General features: G+C 37.3%; 1 protein-coding gene across 6 annotated transcripts in view; it reads left to right on the top strand.

Annotated features, from left to right (window-relative positions):
- The window catches only part of CDK13 (cyclin dependent kinase 13), a 51,819-nt gene that overhangs the window by 24,174 nt on the left and 11,438 nt on the right, over window positions 1-16,207 (top strand). For all 6 annotated transcript variants that reach the window (XM_082753546.1, XM_082753545.1, XM_082753542.1 and 3 more), the window contains exons 6-11: window positions 6,473-6,662; window positions 9,405-9,461; window positions 12,191-12,292; window positions 12,411-12,488; window positions 14,570-14,686; window positions 15,609-15,740. In XM_082753546.1, the coding sequence (XP_082609672.1) occupies window positions 6,473-6,662; window positions 9,405-9,461; window positions 12,191-12,292; window positions 12,411-12,488; window positions 14,570-14,686; window positions 15,609-15,740 (676 nt within the window). The remainder of the gene's footprint in view (window positions 1-6,472; window positions 6,663-9,404; window positions 9,462-12,190; window positions 12,293-12,410; window positions 12,489-14,569; window positions 14,687-15,608; window positions 15,741-16,207) is intronic.

Raw genomic sequence — 16,207 nt, 5'->3', positions numbered from 1 at the left:
CTTACACATAAGCTCAGGGATGGGACACATGACTCAGTTTGCATTCTGTCCTGTATGTTTATCTATGTACCAGTTAACTACATAAATAAAAATCCGCTGAACATACTGTTAAAATTCCCTCTGCTTCTCTGAGGACATAAAGCCTTATTTGGCTTGATAACACCAATGACCGACTTGATGCCACTCAGTATTTTTCTGAATCACAGAACTCTGCTTATTCTTATTGAAAATGTTCTCCCAGTGAGCCAGTACAGGAGCAGCTGTGGGTGTCAGTCTTTCATGGTAGTAGAAGCAACCTGATACTGTTGGTACTTGTGACCAAGTCTGCTGCCAACTGTACTCTTCCTTCGCTTTTCCTGTTTCTTTGATTGATGGTAGTTCAAATTAACTGGGGTTCCTATCCATGACCTTCAGTTCATGTCTTTTTGTAGCTGGGTTTGGAGCAGGATTGTAATTTGCAGAAGCTCTTCATCCTCTTTTAATATTTTTTTTTTGTCTGAGAGTTTGTGTTCTGTTACCCATGCAGTAGTGACTGAAGAAAGCAATATTTGTTTAAAACAACTATTTGTCAAGTATATTTATTCATAGTCCTATGACAAATTAGTTGAACCATTTTGTTGAAGTTAGCAAGAGGAGAAGGCTTTTTTTACCCTGGGCTTGTCAGCTCTGGTTTGTGTTCTCTCGATTAGCCTGTCATTCATATGACTGGAATTTCTTAGGTCTCTGTCTCTGTTTTCTTTGTGCACCTGAGGTGGTCCTCTAGTGCTCAGTTGCCTGTTTATCAGCTGTGAGCTGTTTGCATTTGATCAACAGTCTAGTTTTGGAACTGCCAGCATCTCTTTTTGCTAAACACACAATACCTGCCCTACCTGCCTGCTGTTGTTCTGAACATAAAACCACATTGACACATACAGACCGGCTTGTCTTCGTCCTTTTAACTGGAAGAGACAGTTTTCTGTTGCTAACCTGAGGGAAAACGTGAAACTTGGCATGTGAGACTGTGATCAAAAAATGTCTGTTTAACATTGGAGCTTTTTTGTTTGTTTGTTTTTGTTTTGAGCATTTGGACTGTGTGTGGCTAAGCTGTTTTAGCAAGGTTCAATTTTGTATTTGCAGTACAAAAACCAGTGGACCCTTTTAGGCATGAAGGCAGTATCTATCCCAACAGTACTGTACTGCACTTAGCAAAAGGACTCCAAGTCTGTGGTACTTTGTTATGTGACTAGCTAGTTACTTTCTCATAGCCATCAAGGAGTACTTTGTCTGAAAGCTTGCTGTTTGGAAAGAGTCCGTGACAGCAATCACGCAGTCAGAGTGCTTGACTACAGGGTTTTCTCTACTCCTATTGTAGCTAGTTTTAACTGAGCTTCCTGGGAAGTCTTCTAGGAAATGGAAAACTCAGTGAATGCATCCTGCCTGGAGCCATTCAGAAGGGTTTAAAAACAAAAACACTGCATTTTGGTTTTGTGTTGCACTTATGGTTGGAGTGAATGACTGAAGAGATGCTGCTGAAGTGCAGATCTAAGTAGATGTGTTGTTTTCTTATTGGTGAGTCAAATTAGATGAATGCTGACCCAGCTGGGGGAACTTTCTTTTAGTATTACAATGCAAAAAGAGAGACATCTGTGGAAGAAAGACTGGTTCTTCCTGTAGGCATTTGATGTTGGGCAAGACACCAAGGGCTGTTTTTTCTTTAGTTGCTGAGGGGTCATGATCAGCTTGCAAGGTGGAGTTTGCAAATTTCCAAGAGTTTGTATCCTCTCCATTTTGAGGAGTTGTCACTGTATTTCTGCGTGTTTATTGGTGTAAAAGGGTCTTTAGGTGTAAAAATCCCTCCGTTCCCATGCTTGTTTCTTTTCCAGCTCAAGCAGTCTCAAATTCCAGTTATCCCTGCTGCCTCCTCTGATCCTCTTGCCTGCAAAGCAGCTTGTTGGAGCTTAGGCTGTTACACACAATGCTTACAAAAACAAACAAAATTCAAATTCAGAAACCTCTAATGATCTATAGCTTGCCTTGCTGCTCCTGAAATAGCTGATAGAAATTTTTTACCCAAAGTCTTCACACTTCAGCTAACTTATCAGTAGTGTGACTGCCTGGGTGATCCTTTCCATTTCTGTGTGCTGTATTGAACTCTGGTTTGGAATGAGCTACTCTTCAGCAGAAAAGTTCTGGTTTTATTAGACTGTTTGTCTGAAGCAGAAAGACTTGTTCTGTCTTGTGATACCTACATGGAAAAACAAATACGGCAGTGCTGCTTTCTTTAGTCTTAAGGTGATTAATTCACAAACGTCTTTGGTATTTCTCAAGTTAGTATTAGTAAATACGTTTTTATGACCTAAGTAGAAAGAAAAGATGCATATTTGTTTTTCTAAAAGCACTGTAACTTCTAGGAATTGTTGGGTGTTTTTTTCTTAAATTTTCAAGCTTTACTTTATACAATTGTGTGTTTCTAACCATCTTGGAATGCAGTATATCATGAGTCCTGGAGGAGGAATGTTAAGGAAATGGAAGAGTAAATACAATCCAATTATCTCTAATCAATCAAGCAAAAATATCTATGTATAGCAGAGAAGAAGCTGAGGAGGCTTATTAGTGAAATGAAAATCTGTCCAACAACTCAGCACTGTATGCACCACTCATGGAATGAGGCAGGGCTCCCTTTTTTCAAAGCATTCTTATTTTTCAGGGTACTCCTGTAATGCACATATACAAGGATTGAATTAAGAATATCCCATAATAAGGCATCTCTGGTCTCTCAGTTCCTCTGATTTGTTTTTAATCAGACATTTTGAAGAACCCCAAACACTTTCCCCATTAAATTATATTTGGAAAATATTAGCTTACAAGCTGTTATCTTTTCAGGTTTTTGTATTATCCCCCTTCATCTTCTGCTCTAAGCTCTTGTATCTTGGTTTGGAAATGGATGCGTAACTCGATGTCCGGCTTTCTCAGATTTGTTTGAGTTGATGGCAGTCTGAAAACAGACTTACGAATGCAGAGTATGTTTTTTGAGGTTGTTTGGCCCATCAGAAAATGCTTCATATATAATAGATTTTGTCATATTTTGTAGACTTACCATGCTGTATGCATAGCTCTCCAGCTCATTTAGTGTTTTGATTGAGAAAACTTTATTACTTTTAGAGATTCATGACTAGAAATGTATGAACAGGAAAAGGAGAGGTGTTAATCCTTCAGTTATTCTAAACCAGTATCTCACTTTCTGACCCTTATCTAACAAACTAACTAACAAAGTGGTCTAAAGGATGAGTTTTTCTAAGTACAGACAAAAGGAGTAAGGCTAGAGTTGTTTCCATTCAGGAGCCTCCTTTATTTATTCTGTACTTCCCTAATAAATTCAGCTGCTATCTGTTATCCCATATTCAGAAGTAGGCAATATTCCTACTCTTCAGCTGCTCCAGCTGCTGCTCTGTCAACAATAAGGATTCCTATTATCTTGGTAGATGAAGGAATGGAGATCAGCTGCATGTATTAGCAAAGGAAAGTGGGCAAAGACACAACATCCCTTTCAGTGCTCTTTTGCAGCACGTGGAAATAGGCTGTAGGCTGCCTGCTGCCACACAGGTACTCTGCTTGTCAGGGAGTGCGGGTCTTTAACATACAGCAATAAAAAGAGTAACATTAAAGCCAGATAAGTAACTGTGGGATCATTTGAATTGCATACACTCTATTGAAACGCAGCTTTAGGTGCTTTTATGACATTGCTTCCAGAAATGTGGATATTGGGCAAAATTAGCATGAAACAAAAGAGAGTCATATTAAGACATAATCTCCAAGCTATCGAACATCATGGCCTCATAAAGGGATGAATGATTCTTCTGTCTGCTGTTTTCCTTTTTGAGGAATAAGTCCTTGTGGCATTTATATGGTGCTTGTTGCAGTTAAACTAAAGGGTGCTGTAAACTCAAATTAAGTATGCTGTAATAAGCAGAGTTTAGCCTGTGCGCAGTTCACTCCTTCTTCCTGAATATCAATAGTTTCTTTTCCTATTACAAAGGATTAGACCACCTGAAAACACATGGAGATTTGAAATGATCAAGCAGAATAAAGCAATTGGTTTTGGTGACTACTGACCTCTTCTCAGAAAATGACACCACATTTGTCTAGAAATAAAATAGCAGGAATTTTATTTCAGCTTGCTTAGTAACCTTGCAACTATGATCTCTTCCAAAAAAATCAGTTTGAATAATACTGAGAATCAGATTTGTGATAGCTAGACTGCCAAGGCTAGTACACTAATTTCAGTAGTTTCTCATAACCAATAAAGAAGGTTAAGCTTTGGCAGTTTTCAAGTCCTAACATTGTTTAATATGTAGATAGTAATGGGAATAATGGATCTGTGCATTTGCCCATGCTCTGTTAAGGGAGGAACTTCTTTTATATTTTTCCCCTCATACCGTTCTAGTGTAAGGTTATTAATGAGAGCTGCAGAGAATACAAATACCTGGATGTCATCTTCCAGGTACTACTCTGTTCTTTTTATGAATTGTCTCCATTGTAAGCTTTCCTCCTTTCATGAGGGTACCAGTGTTGTTTGCCACGCACAAATAGCGGTGAAAAACCCTGGGAGGTAGTAGACAGAGCAGGAAATTGCTCAAGGCATGGAGCCTGCTTTGCATATAAAAGAGGAGACTGGGTTCAGCTGACTGAACAGGTCTGAAGCCCCTCTGACCCTTCCCAGTCTTTGTCCTTGTCATGTAGCCTGCTGCCGTGACAGGGTTAACTTTCATTTGTATTCCAGAATGAGGAGATACCAGCATCATTGGCATTCAGTTTTGTTGAGCTGACATCTCCTGAAGGGCATGCCTAGATTATTCTGGCACTGCTGCATTAGTATCAGGTGCTTTGTTTCAAGGGATTTTAAAATCTTTCCTGCTTCATCCTTCAGCAGCTGTCAGTGAGGTTGACCTAACGCCAGGTTGCTAGCTGTCTTGCTTTCAAAGACCAAGACTTGGAGCCTCTGTGCTTAGGCTGTGCTGAACTGGTGAACTGCACTGGTGAGCTCGTTTATGCAGATATTGAAATTCTGCAGACTTCTGGTTCTGTATGGCTTAACACATCTTTCATTCCTTTTCTTGAAGTGCTGGGATTGGGTTGTCCCTGGGTGGTTTACCTTCTGCTCTAGCTACTCTGAGAATATGGATGGGTGTTTTATGACCAGTGTTTTGCTTCCTCCATACAATGTACAGCTGGACAAGAGGTGGATTAAAAACTGAGCCCTGAGTGTCTTAAGCAGTGGTCTGTAGTTTAGCTGCTGTTCACTGATATCTGTCTCAAGTTAAACATTCACTGTGTTTTTCCTGTTTAAGTACTGAGTATCAGATGCAGTATAAAGTTGGTAGCACTTTTTCTTCTCTTTTCAGCTACTATACAAGAAACTACATCGGTTTGCTAGAATTTGACTGTGTGCATGGAGAAGTTTTTAGCAAGCTGATTTCTCATTGTTGCTTCCAGACTTCTACTAGCTTCTGAACTGAAACTTCTTGCTCTGAAACTAGCGCCTGTAATGCGCTCTTGTTGGGCAGAAACTTTTTGCTCTTCAGAGTGGTGGCTTTGAAATCTTTTGGGGAGGTTTCTGAAAATGGAAGTTAAGTGAAAGTTAAATAAAAGTTAAGAAACCCTTAAATGTGGTTTCTGCATTGCAATCAGTGCTCTGCTCATCTGCATTGTCTCTGCCCCAGAGTTAAGGAGAAAGGGAAGAATTTGGTATTAAACCAAGTGCATTGTGCTGAGGATTGCTTATTGCTGCCTCAGAAGTGCTTAGCACTCTTCTTCTTTAAGAATACCAACATACATCAAAGGCTCTTGGTTTTAATAGGTTTGTTATGGAATAACACAGACTAATGTGAGATAAGGCCAGATTCTGTAATGCTTAATGTACATATGTGGCAACTTGGGATACGAACTTCATCTTTGTAGAGCTGCTCTTAGTTCTGCTTTCTCGTTTTGTTTTGTCTTATAGGTACTTCTAGTCTAAGAAAGACGTGTTTACTTCTGACCCAATTCCACACTGAAAGCTTAAAGAATCCAAGTCCAAGAATCATGACAGATGAATTTATGCTGTATATATTTTGTGTTTCTGGATTTCTCCACAAAAGTTATAGGGAATACTAAGCCAGTTAAACTTTACAAAATGGTGGTTTTGATGGAGAGCTATAGGGAGAGTGAATGTCCATTTAAGTCGGAGCATTATGCTGTAGAATTACATTTGCTTTCACAAACATTTGGTGATTAGAATAACTGCTTACATGAAAAAGCAATGTTATGAAAACATTTTACTGCACTGTATTTCATTGTTAGGATGGAAAATGAGGTGCAGCTAAAAATATTTCAAAAAATGTAAAGAGTTGTGTGAAAAATACTCCCGACTTTCAAAAGCAGGGAGCAAGAATGTTTTTGACTGCTGATAAATCTGTTTTTCTGTTTCATTTACCCCTTGCCTTTTTTTTCCTAGGTGCATTTTACCTGGTGTTTGAATATATGGACCATGACTTGATGGGACTGCTGGAATCTGGTTTGGTTCATTTTAATGAAAATCATATAAAGTCCTTTATGAGACAGCTGATGGAGGGTTTGGCCTATTGCCATAAGAAGAACTTTTTGCACAGAGATATCAAATGTTCAAATATTCTACTAAATAATAGGTATGGATATTGCTTCGAGTATGTAAAAACTTGTATGTCAAGATCATGTTTAAATCTTTTTTGTAATCTTTACGGTTCACCTGTTTTAAGCTGTTAGCCAATTTTTTATTTTATAGATTGCCTAGCTTCTTTAAAATCAATTGTAAAATACTTATCTGGTAATGTTACTGCTTAACACTAGATCCTGCAGTTGTTTTTCAAACTTACCTGTGTCAAAATAGCAGGATTAAAACTTGAATCTGCTAGGTGAGAGTATGGGGGGAAATTATCTAAGTTCAAATACTATAAAACAGAATTTTAGGAAATAAAAATACATTAAAATAGAATTTTAGGAAATAAGTGTTTGTGTATTCCTTTTACCATCTCATTTCAAAATGAAGTGTGGATAAGACTGGTTCTTTGTGGCAGGAGGTCCTTGTTAATTAGCATAATGCTTTAAAAGGATATTCGATCAGGCATTCTCAAACATGTTTTGACTTGCAGTTATTGCTGTAATCAAATGGAGAGAAGAATTTGTTCCTTTTTTTTAACCACTTGTGATTATAAGCCATGTTAATAAATATGCTTTCATTCAATATAAAACAGAAGAACTGCAGTTCACTGTTAGGAAGGCTATTGAGCAAGATACAGTGCTTTGTTATTTTGTAAACCTTTTGCTTCTCTATCTTGAATTCTTACACCTGTATCTCAAAGCAGATAAAGTAGAAGTACAGAATACATAGAGAAGGACAGCTAACATTGGTAAGAGAGTGGAAGGAGACGGATTATAAAAACTGTCACTTTTCATTTTAAAGGGGATGTATGGTTGGAGTATGAAAAAATACGAAGCTAGCAGATAACATTAATGCAGAACTCCTGTTCATCACATCCAATGTACTAAAACCAGGGAATAACTGTAGAAGGTAGCAAGAGAGGCTTACGGCAGATAAAAGAGTATCTTTACAGAGCAGGTAGTCAGCTTCTGGAATGTTTACCCAGGTTTTCAGGGTAGTGTTAGGAGACTCTGAAAGGGATGAGACAAATTCATGGACAGGATCATTAAAACCTGCTGAGGGGAATAGACAGGAATGTCTAACTCAGTGATTATTGCAGGTGGCTGAGGGAAGGTGAGCCTCAAAATGGCTGTTTAAAAATTTGTCTAAAAATCTGTTCATGCCACTGGTGGAGATGGACTACTGGGCAAAAAACATCAGGGATCTCATTTGGCAGGGTCCTAGTTTTATCCCAGATTTCTCCAAGTTGAATTTTTCTTTTTTTCCTCCTTTTCTTGCTTAAATTAATGCTAGACTTTTCTTTGCTGTGGATCCCACCACAGCCTTGCCAGATTTCTAATAAAGGTCCTTACCCTTACACATGCCTCCGTATCACTCACCTTGCCCATTCACCTAGCCTTGCTTGGCTGTTGTTCCAGTGATGTTGCTGTCACGGTGCAGCTTTAGGAGCTCAGAAGCTGAGGTATAACCTGACATTGGAGAAGTACAGTAGAGTGTGCTGTGCTCTCTCAGCTTCAAGATGAACAGTATTTTCCCCCAGAATGTCTTTCTGAGCATTCTTAGAGGTTTCTGCTGGAAGAAAAATGTTTGTAGTTGGTCTGAATAATTTTAAGCCAGTGCTCCTAAAGCCCCATTACCATTACAACCTGAAGCCAAACACATGGATTTTATATCTTTTAGTGGTGCACTTTTTGTCTTTTTTTGTCTTTGCTCAAAATTTCTTTGATATTCCACAAATATGATATCTGAGGAATAAAAGCACAGATTTGAGGGAAATATTTATTTGCTTTTGGGGGATTTCCATTAAGTGTTACAGCAGTTCCAAACGTACATAAGAGGAGAAAAGTGCAATGGAAACTGCAATCCATACATCTTGTAATCACAAAATGGTCATTCTTGCGCACATCAGCAAGTCTTGTCCTGATTTGGTAAAATAGCCAAAACTATAATTTATTTGAAAGTCACAAGTTTTAAGAGCTCATAACTACAGGAGGGACAGAAACAAAACCTGTAACATTGCCAAATTTGTTCCATGTATTGAAAAGCTTGCAGATAGCTTTGTTTAAATCATTTCAGCTTTATAGATGGTGCAGGCCTGTCGGCATCAAGCCTTGTATGTGTTCATGCGTCTATGCAATGCCCTTTGATCGTGGCAAGAAAAAAAAAGGGCAAAGCTCTGTATCTTCTACTCTTCACCCTGTGTATGGGTAAACTCAAGAAGGGGTTAGGGTTTGTGTCATTCAGCAAGTTGTCTGCTGGCAAAAATAGAAGCCCTTATCTGTTCAGTCACCCTGATTTGAAGTCTGTATTTATACTTCACAAGAGCAAAGCAGTGCTGTGACTGCTTCCTAGAAGGAAGTAGGACTGCTTGTAGTTGTTTGCTGTACAAATGCTTCTGCTAGCAGTACTTCAACTGTCAGGCATAACAAAACAGCAGTTTCCTCCTCAGTTTTATGTTGCAGACTTGATTTGAATGTTTAACAGTATGCACCCTGAATTTTGAGAAGCATCCGCTGATGTAAATGCCATTTGATGTCCATGTCTAATTTTGCTTGCTTTTCTCTGATCTCAAGTGGATTAGTGTATTTCTTGATTGAAGAGATATATAGATTTTTAAGGAGTGTCTCCTCATTATTGTGCTTTGGTGAAGATCACCTGCAGCTGTTTAAAAATTTGAAACTTCACCTATTTTTGGGGGAGGAAATTTAACAGGATTAAACACTAAACAATTCTTTCTGTTTTCCACCAGAGGGCAGATAAAGCTTGCAGATTTTGGGCTTGCTCGGCTGTACAACTCAGAAGAAAGGTAAGATATAATTATACTGTGAAAAAGCATGGAGAAGTTTGATTTCTTGCATAACTGAGTATTATGAGGGCCAGAATTTTTGTTTGTTTAGAGGAGATACTGTACCGTAACATAAGTAGTTGCTGAAGAGATGGAAAGGAAGAGCAGGCATACACTGCATACAAACACAAAGCTCTCTTTGTGTAAGTGTATTGCCTCTCTGAGTATTCTGGATTCTGTAGAAAGCAGCCATATATTGATTGGAAATGAAGAGCTGCAGTTCTAAGTAGGTTGCATCAATATGTAGTGTTTTAATTAATATTAGTATACGGTCCTGTAAACCAAAAGCTTATTATTTCTTTGGTATACCTGGGAAGTGTTTACTTAGGAAAAGAGAATTTTTTATGTTGACACAAATTCATACAGTTTCTTTTTAAAAAGCCTAACTTTTGTGTAAGATTTAAGCTTACATTTGAAAAGGTTCATTGTATTCTTTAGGCAGACAGTCCTGTTGAATCTTCTGGAAACAGAAATACAAGTTTTAAATAAAAGCTATTCTGAAACTTCTTGTGACTTGTGCTTCTGTTGTTCTTGGCTTCATTATACTTGTACTCCAGGAAACAGGTGCACAGTTTTTATGAATAAGAACTTTAATATTTATATTGTAATGTCATGTATTTGTTGTTTGAAATGGGATTTTCAAAATTCAGACTGAATGTTTATTGCACCAGTAATGTGTATGTTGGATTACTGGATACAGAAAGTATTAGCTCTTTCAGCTCATTTTGAGTTCTGCATGCCTATTTTGGGAAATAATGTCTGTAGCGATCGTTTTATGAGCTGTTTTCTCACAGAGCTCTGAGGTTCTTGAACATGATAGTGTTAGTTTCACTGTCTTCTGAACTGTTATTTTAGGAACATATGCTTAAGTAACAGTTACGGAAACTGTTGAGTACAGTAGCAGGTTAAGATAATCTTAAGCAGCTGGTGCACAATTCAGTTTTGTTTTGGATGTACTGTTAATAAAAGAGAGTGATGCCATCCTACCTTACTATTTTAGTCTGCACCAAATCGACCTATTTTTTTGTTGTTGTTTTACTGTTGATGGTTTTTAATTTCTTTTTTCTATTAATTTAAATTTTGGTTTTAAAACCAACTATTCACTAAGAATTGAAAGAGTGAAATTGAATGTATTTATAGTGCAAATAACAGATCTTAGTGTATATGAAAACAGCAATGTTATTAGTTCATTATATATAAATGAAACCAAGATTAAAATGTAGTTATGTTAGTTAATCAGATTGCTGGTTGAACTTGGGAGGATAATTAGAATCTCATTAGTAGTTTTTTGACAATTCTTTTGTCATTCATTTTCCTTCTGAATAGCTTCTGAGTTGCTGTAACAGAAGTAATTGATGAATACCAATGAGCATATAATAATTGCTGATTACGTTAATGTACTTTGTTTTACTGTTAGAATTATATACTGTTCAAAAGGTTACAGAGTTTAGTGGGAGCATGATGGAGAGGTAATAAAATTTTAAGTAAATTCCCACCAATTGTTGTAGTTGCTACTTTAAATGTTATTTTAGAGGACTTAATGTGTTTAGAGTCGGAAATGTGACAGATTGTATAAGAAAACAGCTGTTCAAACAAAAAAGTACTGTATACTAACATATATGTGAGAGGCCTATCTGTAGAGAAAGTTCATAGTGTGTAAGCATTTTGTAGATGAATGTTTGTTTCAGAGACAAATATGATGAGTGATGGGATCGTTTCTAAAACCATGCTATATTTAAAAAAAAAAAAAAAAAAAAAAAGACATTCTTTATGAAAAAGAGACGGGTGATTTTGCAGAAATAATACCTGAACCACTGAGTGTGTTGTAAGAGCTTGTTCAAACACTGCACGTAATGTTACTGTTTTCTATTTTGGAATTACTTTGTATTGCTAAACATGAATTATTAAAACTAAAACAAGTATTTCTGAATCATTTCTAAGGCACCCTGTTAAAAAAAAAATATTAAAGACCAAACAACCCCACCACCACACACACACAGTATCTGTTGCATGACTTCCATTCTGAACTGTTCTTGATGCTGTATCTTGGCCTATCCACCAAAAATGCATGTCTAAGACAGTGGAATCCTTGCCTTAGTGTGAGGATGGAAAGGATTGTTCACAGTGACCAAAACTGGTTGGAGCTGTAGAGAATTAAAAATGTTGAAATATAGAAAGATATTGGAAGAGTTCCAGTCTTAGAATTCAAAGTTTTTGAAGGACGTAGATAAAGACTTCATCTTTTTTGGCTTTATTTGCAGAGGGGAGAGTGACTTCTTTCTCTTTTTCAAAATGCTTGTAGAGATCCTATGTTCAGTATTCTAATAATCAACAATTGTCAAGAAGTTGCTGATTTTATCCAAGCAGGTCCTTCTCTAGAAATTACTAGCAGTATAATAGGTAAACAGTATTGCTGTTTAATAATTGAGATACAGGATTCACATAGCATCAAGATGGCTAGGTGCTTATATATGTTTATTATATCTTTGAGGTGATGTTTCAGGTTGTCGTTTGCTAGCTTTGGTCGGATGGTTGCATTTACTTTTATGCAGTTGCAACTTTGCAGAATAAAAAAATAAAAATGGAAGATTGCACTTTCTTGTAGCTGCACCACAGAATTAAAACCCTCACTTTTCCAGAAATGAGATTGTATTAAAATGATAGTTCTCTTTTTTTGCTCCCCCCAACAGCCGACCATATACCAACAAAGTTATTACATTATGGTATCGGCCTCCTGAACTTCTGCTTGGAGAAGAAAGATACACGCCAGCTATCGATGTGTGGAGCTGTGGGTAAGAGTTTGGTACAGAGTGTAGCAAGCAGAACAACAAGCTGGAAGTAAACATTAGATTTTTCTGTGGAGTTGGATTGAAAGCGGTAATGACGGAATTGTGTAAAACTGTTTTACAGCTGCATCCTGGGTGAACTTTTTACAAAAAAGCCAATATTTCAAGCAAATCAAGAACTTGCTCAACTGGAACTTATAAGGTAAATAGGCACATAACAGGTGCCTCATAAGCTGTCAATTTGTTCATGTTAAAATGGAGATAACACGCTGCTAACACTTACAAAGACTTGATAATCACCGTGAGTGAGATATTAGTGGATTTCAGGGGCGTGTAAAGTCAGTGGCTTATGCTTGGATGCGGATAAGTGATTTTTGTGAGTATGCTGTTGCCCTACCAATGTACAATTGATCAGAGTTTTCTTGGTAGTGCAGCTACAGTTGCCTATTACTGAAGTTGTAAAGGAGTGGTCAAAATGCTGATTTTTTTTTTTTTAAGACTGTTAGAACTTCCTTGTGGCAAATCAAAAGGAAAATGTAGATGACAAGTGGAGTTTGGGAGCAGTAGGTACTTTGCATGCTACTTGCCTCGAGCTCTTGCTTTAGGACTTCCACATACACACCTGGGCTTTATTATTTTCATCAGAATATTCTCCTCCCATGCAAACTACACTTCATGGAGGTAAAAATTTTGTTTCCTTCATTATCTCAGTAAATCTTTGGATATTATGTATATTAATTCCATGGACCAGAGCATGCTTTCTTTCCTTGTATTCAGCAAGCAAAAATTGCTCTTGATTCTGATATCATAATTGACCTCGTAAGTGAGGAGACATCCTCTTCCTAGAAAGAAGGGGAAAAGAGCGTGAGTCCTATAGAACTTACAGAACCTGAAGAGTAAATGGATGAGTTATTTAAAAAAAAAAAAAAAAAAAAAAAGTTACATATAGAGATGTTTTCCAAAGTAGATTAAACAATGCTGTGTTTCTGTGTAATATTTTACTAGGTCGCCATGGAAAAATGAAGTTTTTATGAGGTGCAAGACATCAGTAATCATTTTCAATGTGAGAACTGAACTCTTTGAGTTGAATTTTTGCTTTTGCCCGCTAGATGGCACTGAAGCCCATAAGAATGAAGTTGTCAGAAATGAAATTTTAAGACTTCCTTCTGCTGGAAGGAGGCTGGCAGCTAGCTTACTTGTAGCTAATTTTTCTTCATTGTATTTAATGTGTTGATACTCTGCATTTTAGGGCTGTTAAAGTGTAATATATCAGTTTTGTTTTATCAACAGCTCAATCATCATCATGTTACAGTCAACAATTCTACATTTATCCTTTCCGTTATCCTAAATTACTTTTCAAAGATAGAGCAGAAAAATCCTGATAGGAAAAAGATAAAATTCTTATTTTTTTCATCCTGCAAGTTTCATACCCCAGCAAGCATGAAGTCAGTTTGGTTTGCATAGCAGTAGGGGCATAATTAGTCTATCATTAGGTCTCTTGCACTAGCTGTTTAACTGAAATAAATGGAAGAGGGTGAATTAAGGAAATATATTTGCAAGGTATTATTTTATGACTGCATTTGGCAGAGGTCTTAAGCCTTGCCTGGTACGGTAAACCGCCTCTTCTGATCTGCTTGGAAGTGTGGTGTCGGTCAGGCTGTGCTAACTGTCTTTGGCTGAACAAAACCAGACAGGGACAGAGTGCGAGGAATGGGTCTGGGCAACTCCATTTGTGAAGACAGATTAGGGCTGACATATAAGGCTCAAAACTGAAGTAAAAAAAAAAAAAAAAAAAAAGCAAGGTTTTTAGCTGTCCAGTCATACTTTTGCCCTTACTGTGTTTATTTTTTTGCCTCTACATCTTCTGATTCAACTGAATTCTCTTCAGTTTTAAATTTGTGAGGCCTGCTCTTTCAGGCATTTGGTGTGTCTTTCTTCACTGACATTGGGAACTAAAGGCTCGGCACTCTAAACCTGGGGTATCCAATGCTCCCGAGCCTGGAGGATGCCCTGGGGATGGGAGAGGGTTCAGAAGCAGTGGACTTTCTAAAGCCATTTTATCCTGTGAAGGGTGGTTTCTGGTCCTGGATAATTCACTAGTATGTAATGGCATTAGGCCTTGGAATGTAGAGAAATTTTAGCTAAATGAAACTGAACATCAAAATCATTTTGCTATCCACTGTATTTTTAAGAATAAAATATCAGCTTTGTTTACTTGTGGTTTTTGGATCTCATACCCTTGTTTTCTCCTTTTTTTTTTTTTTTTTTTTTTTTTTGGTGCAGCCGAATTTGTGGGAGTCCTTGTCCAGCAGTGTGGCCTGATGTTATAAAATTAGCTTATTTCAACACGATGAAACCAAAGAAGCAGTATCGTCGAAAACTAAGAGAAGAGTTTGCTTTGTAAGGATGAAGAATTGGTTTAGTCAATTATAGTAGCATTAAGTTTTGCTGGAATCTTTATGAACTTCACTATTTTCTAGAGACTGGCTGAACATAGATTAAGTGTGAAGAAAACTGGCTTTAGGTTCTTATCCTTCCGAAGATACCTGCAGAGTTCTTATTAACCCTTATTAAATAAAGCTTCAAGAAGGGGGAAGAAGGCCCTAAAATTTCAGCCACCTGTCAGCTTTCACCTAAGGAAGCATTTGTTTTCCATGATTGGTACACCTGCTTGCTGCCCCTGTCCACAAACAGCTTGGAGTACTTAATTGTTTTTTATTAGGACAACTGCTTATAGCTAAATATGCAGTCTGGTTAACATTACAGTTTTTTGGGTCATAAATTCATTCAGCACAGAAGAGTTTTCTGAACAATGTATTTTAAAACACTACCACTGGGCTGTTTTTGTGCAAAGATCACACATGAAAGTTATGGTAAACAGCTGTATGTTTATTTTAAAGGGATTGTTCCCCTTCATCTACTTTGGGGTTTGGGAAAAATGCATCATCCTGTTTGTACTAATGAGATCGACATTTCTAGAGCAATAGAGTTATTTTGTTTGAACCAATGGAAACTGCAACTCCTGTTGTGCTAAATTCCAAGATGTAAAGTAACAATATAGTCTTAGTTTAGTTGGTTTTCTTGGTTTGGTTTTGTTTTAGTAAGAAGAATGTTTCAAGCAATTAAATCATACAAAGATAAAGAAACACAAATAGCTAAGGGTAATCCAAGGTGAACTTTTTTATCTACCTCTTACTACCAAGCAAGGACGTAACATTAATGATCAGTTATTTTGGAGGGGTTGTGTTAATTGAAATTTTGCATCGAAGCGTGTGATTCAAAATACAGTTGTGATGCTTTTCTCCATTTTGTTCTTTTGTAGCATCCCACCGGCTGCATTAGATTTGTTTGATTATATGCTTGCTCTGGATCCCAGCAAACGCTGCACAGCTGAACAAGCCCTTCAGTGTGAGTTTCTGCGAGATGTGGAACCATCTAAGATGCCTCCCCCAGAGTAAGTCATTGCTTGAGTTGAGTTGTTCCTTACCTTAACACAACGGGAACATGCACTGATTTCATTGAAGCTCATTGTGTTTCAATTCAAGAGGCTTGTGGCAGAAGAAAATCAATACATACCATTGGCTAATAGTGATTCTGCATGAAAATAATTATGCAGATCATGATATCAGTGGCTATGAGGATCTGACACCAGTCTGATTCGCTATTCCTAGAATTAGTGACTGAATTAGTACCATTTGAAAAAACAATCCTCTTACGCAAATGTCTCTGAAAAAACATCATTTTCCTTTAATTTCTGTTTATCAGTGTCTGTTTTTTCCAAGGTATCTGGGGTCCTTCATGAATCTGAATTGTCATCTTTGATGGTAGAATGACACTGGGCATAGAGTTCTGCAAAAGTATCTGAGAGTTAAAGTGAAATACTGTACGTGATTTCCTGTGACAAATGAGATTCTTGGCTTC

This window comes from Aythya marila (assembly GCF_965140915.1).
Source record: "Aythya marila genome assembly, chromosome: 2".
NCBI lineage: Eukaryota > Metazoa > Chordata > Aves > Anseriformes > Anatidae > Aythya > Aythya marila.
The sequence above is the reverse complement of the archived record's forward strand: the minus strand, read 5'-3'. Positions and strand labels throughout refer to the sequence as shown.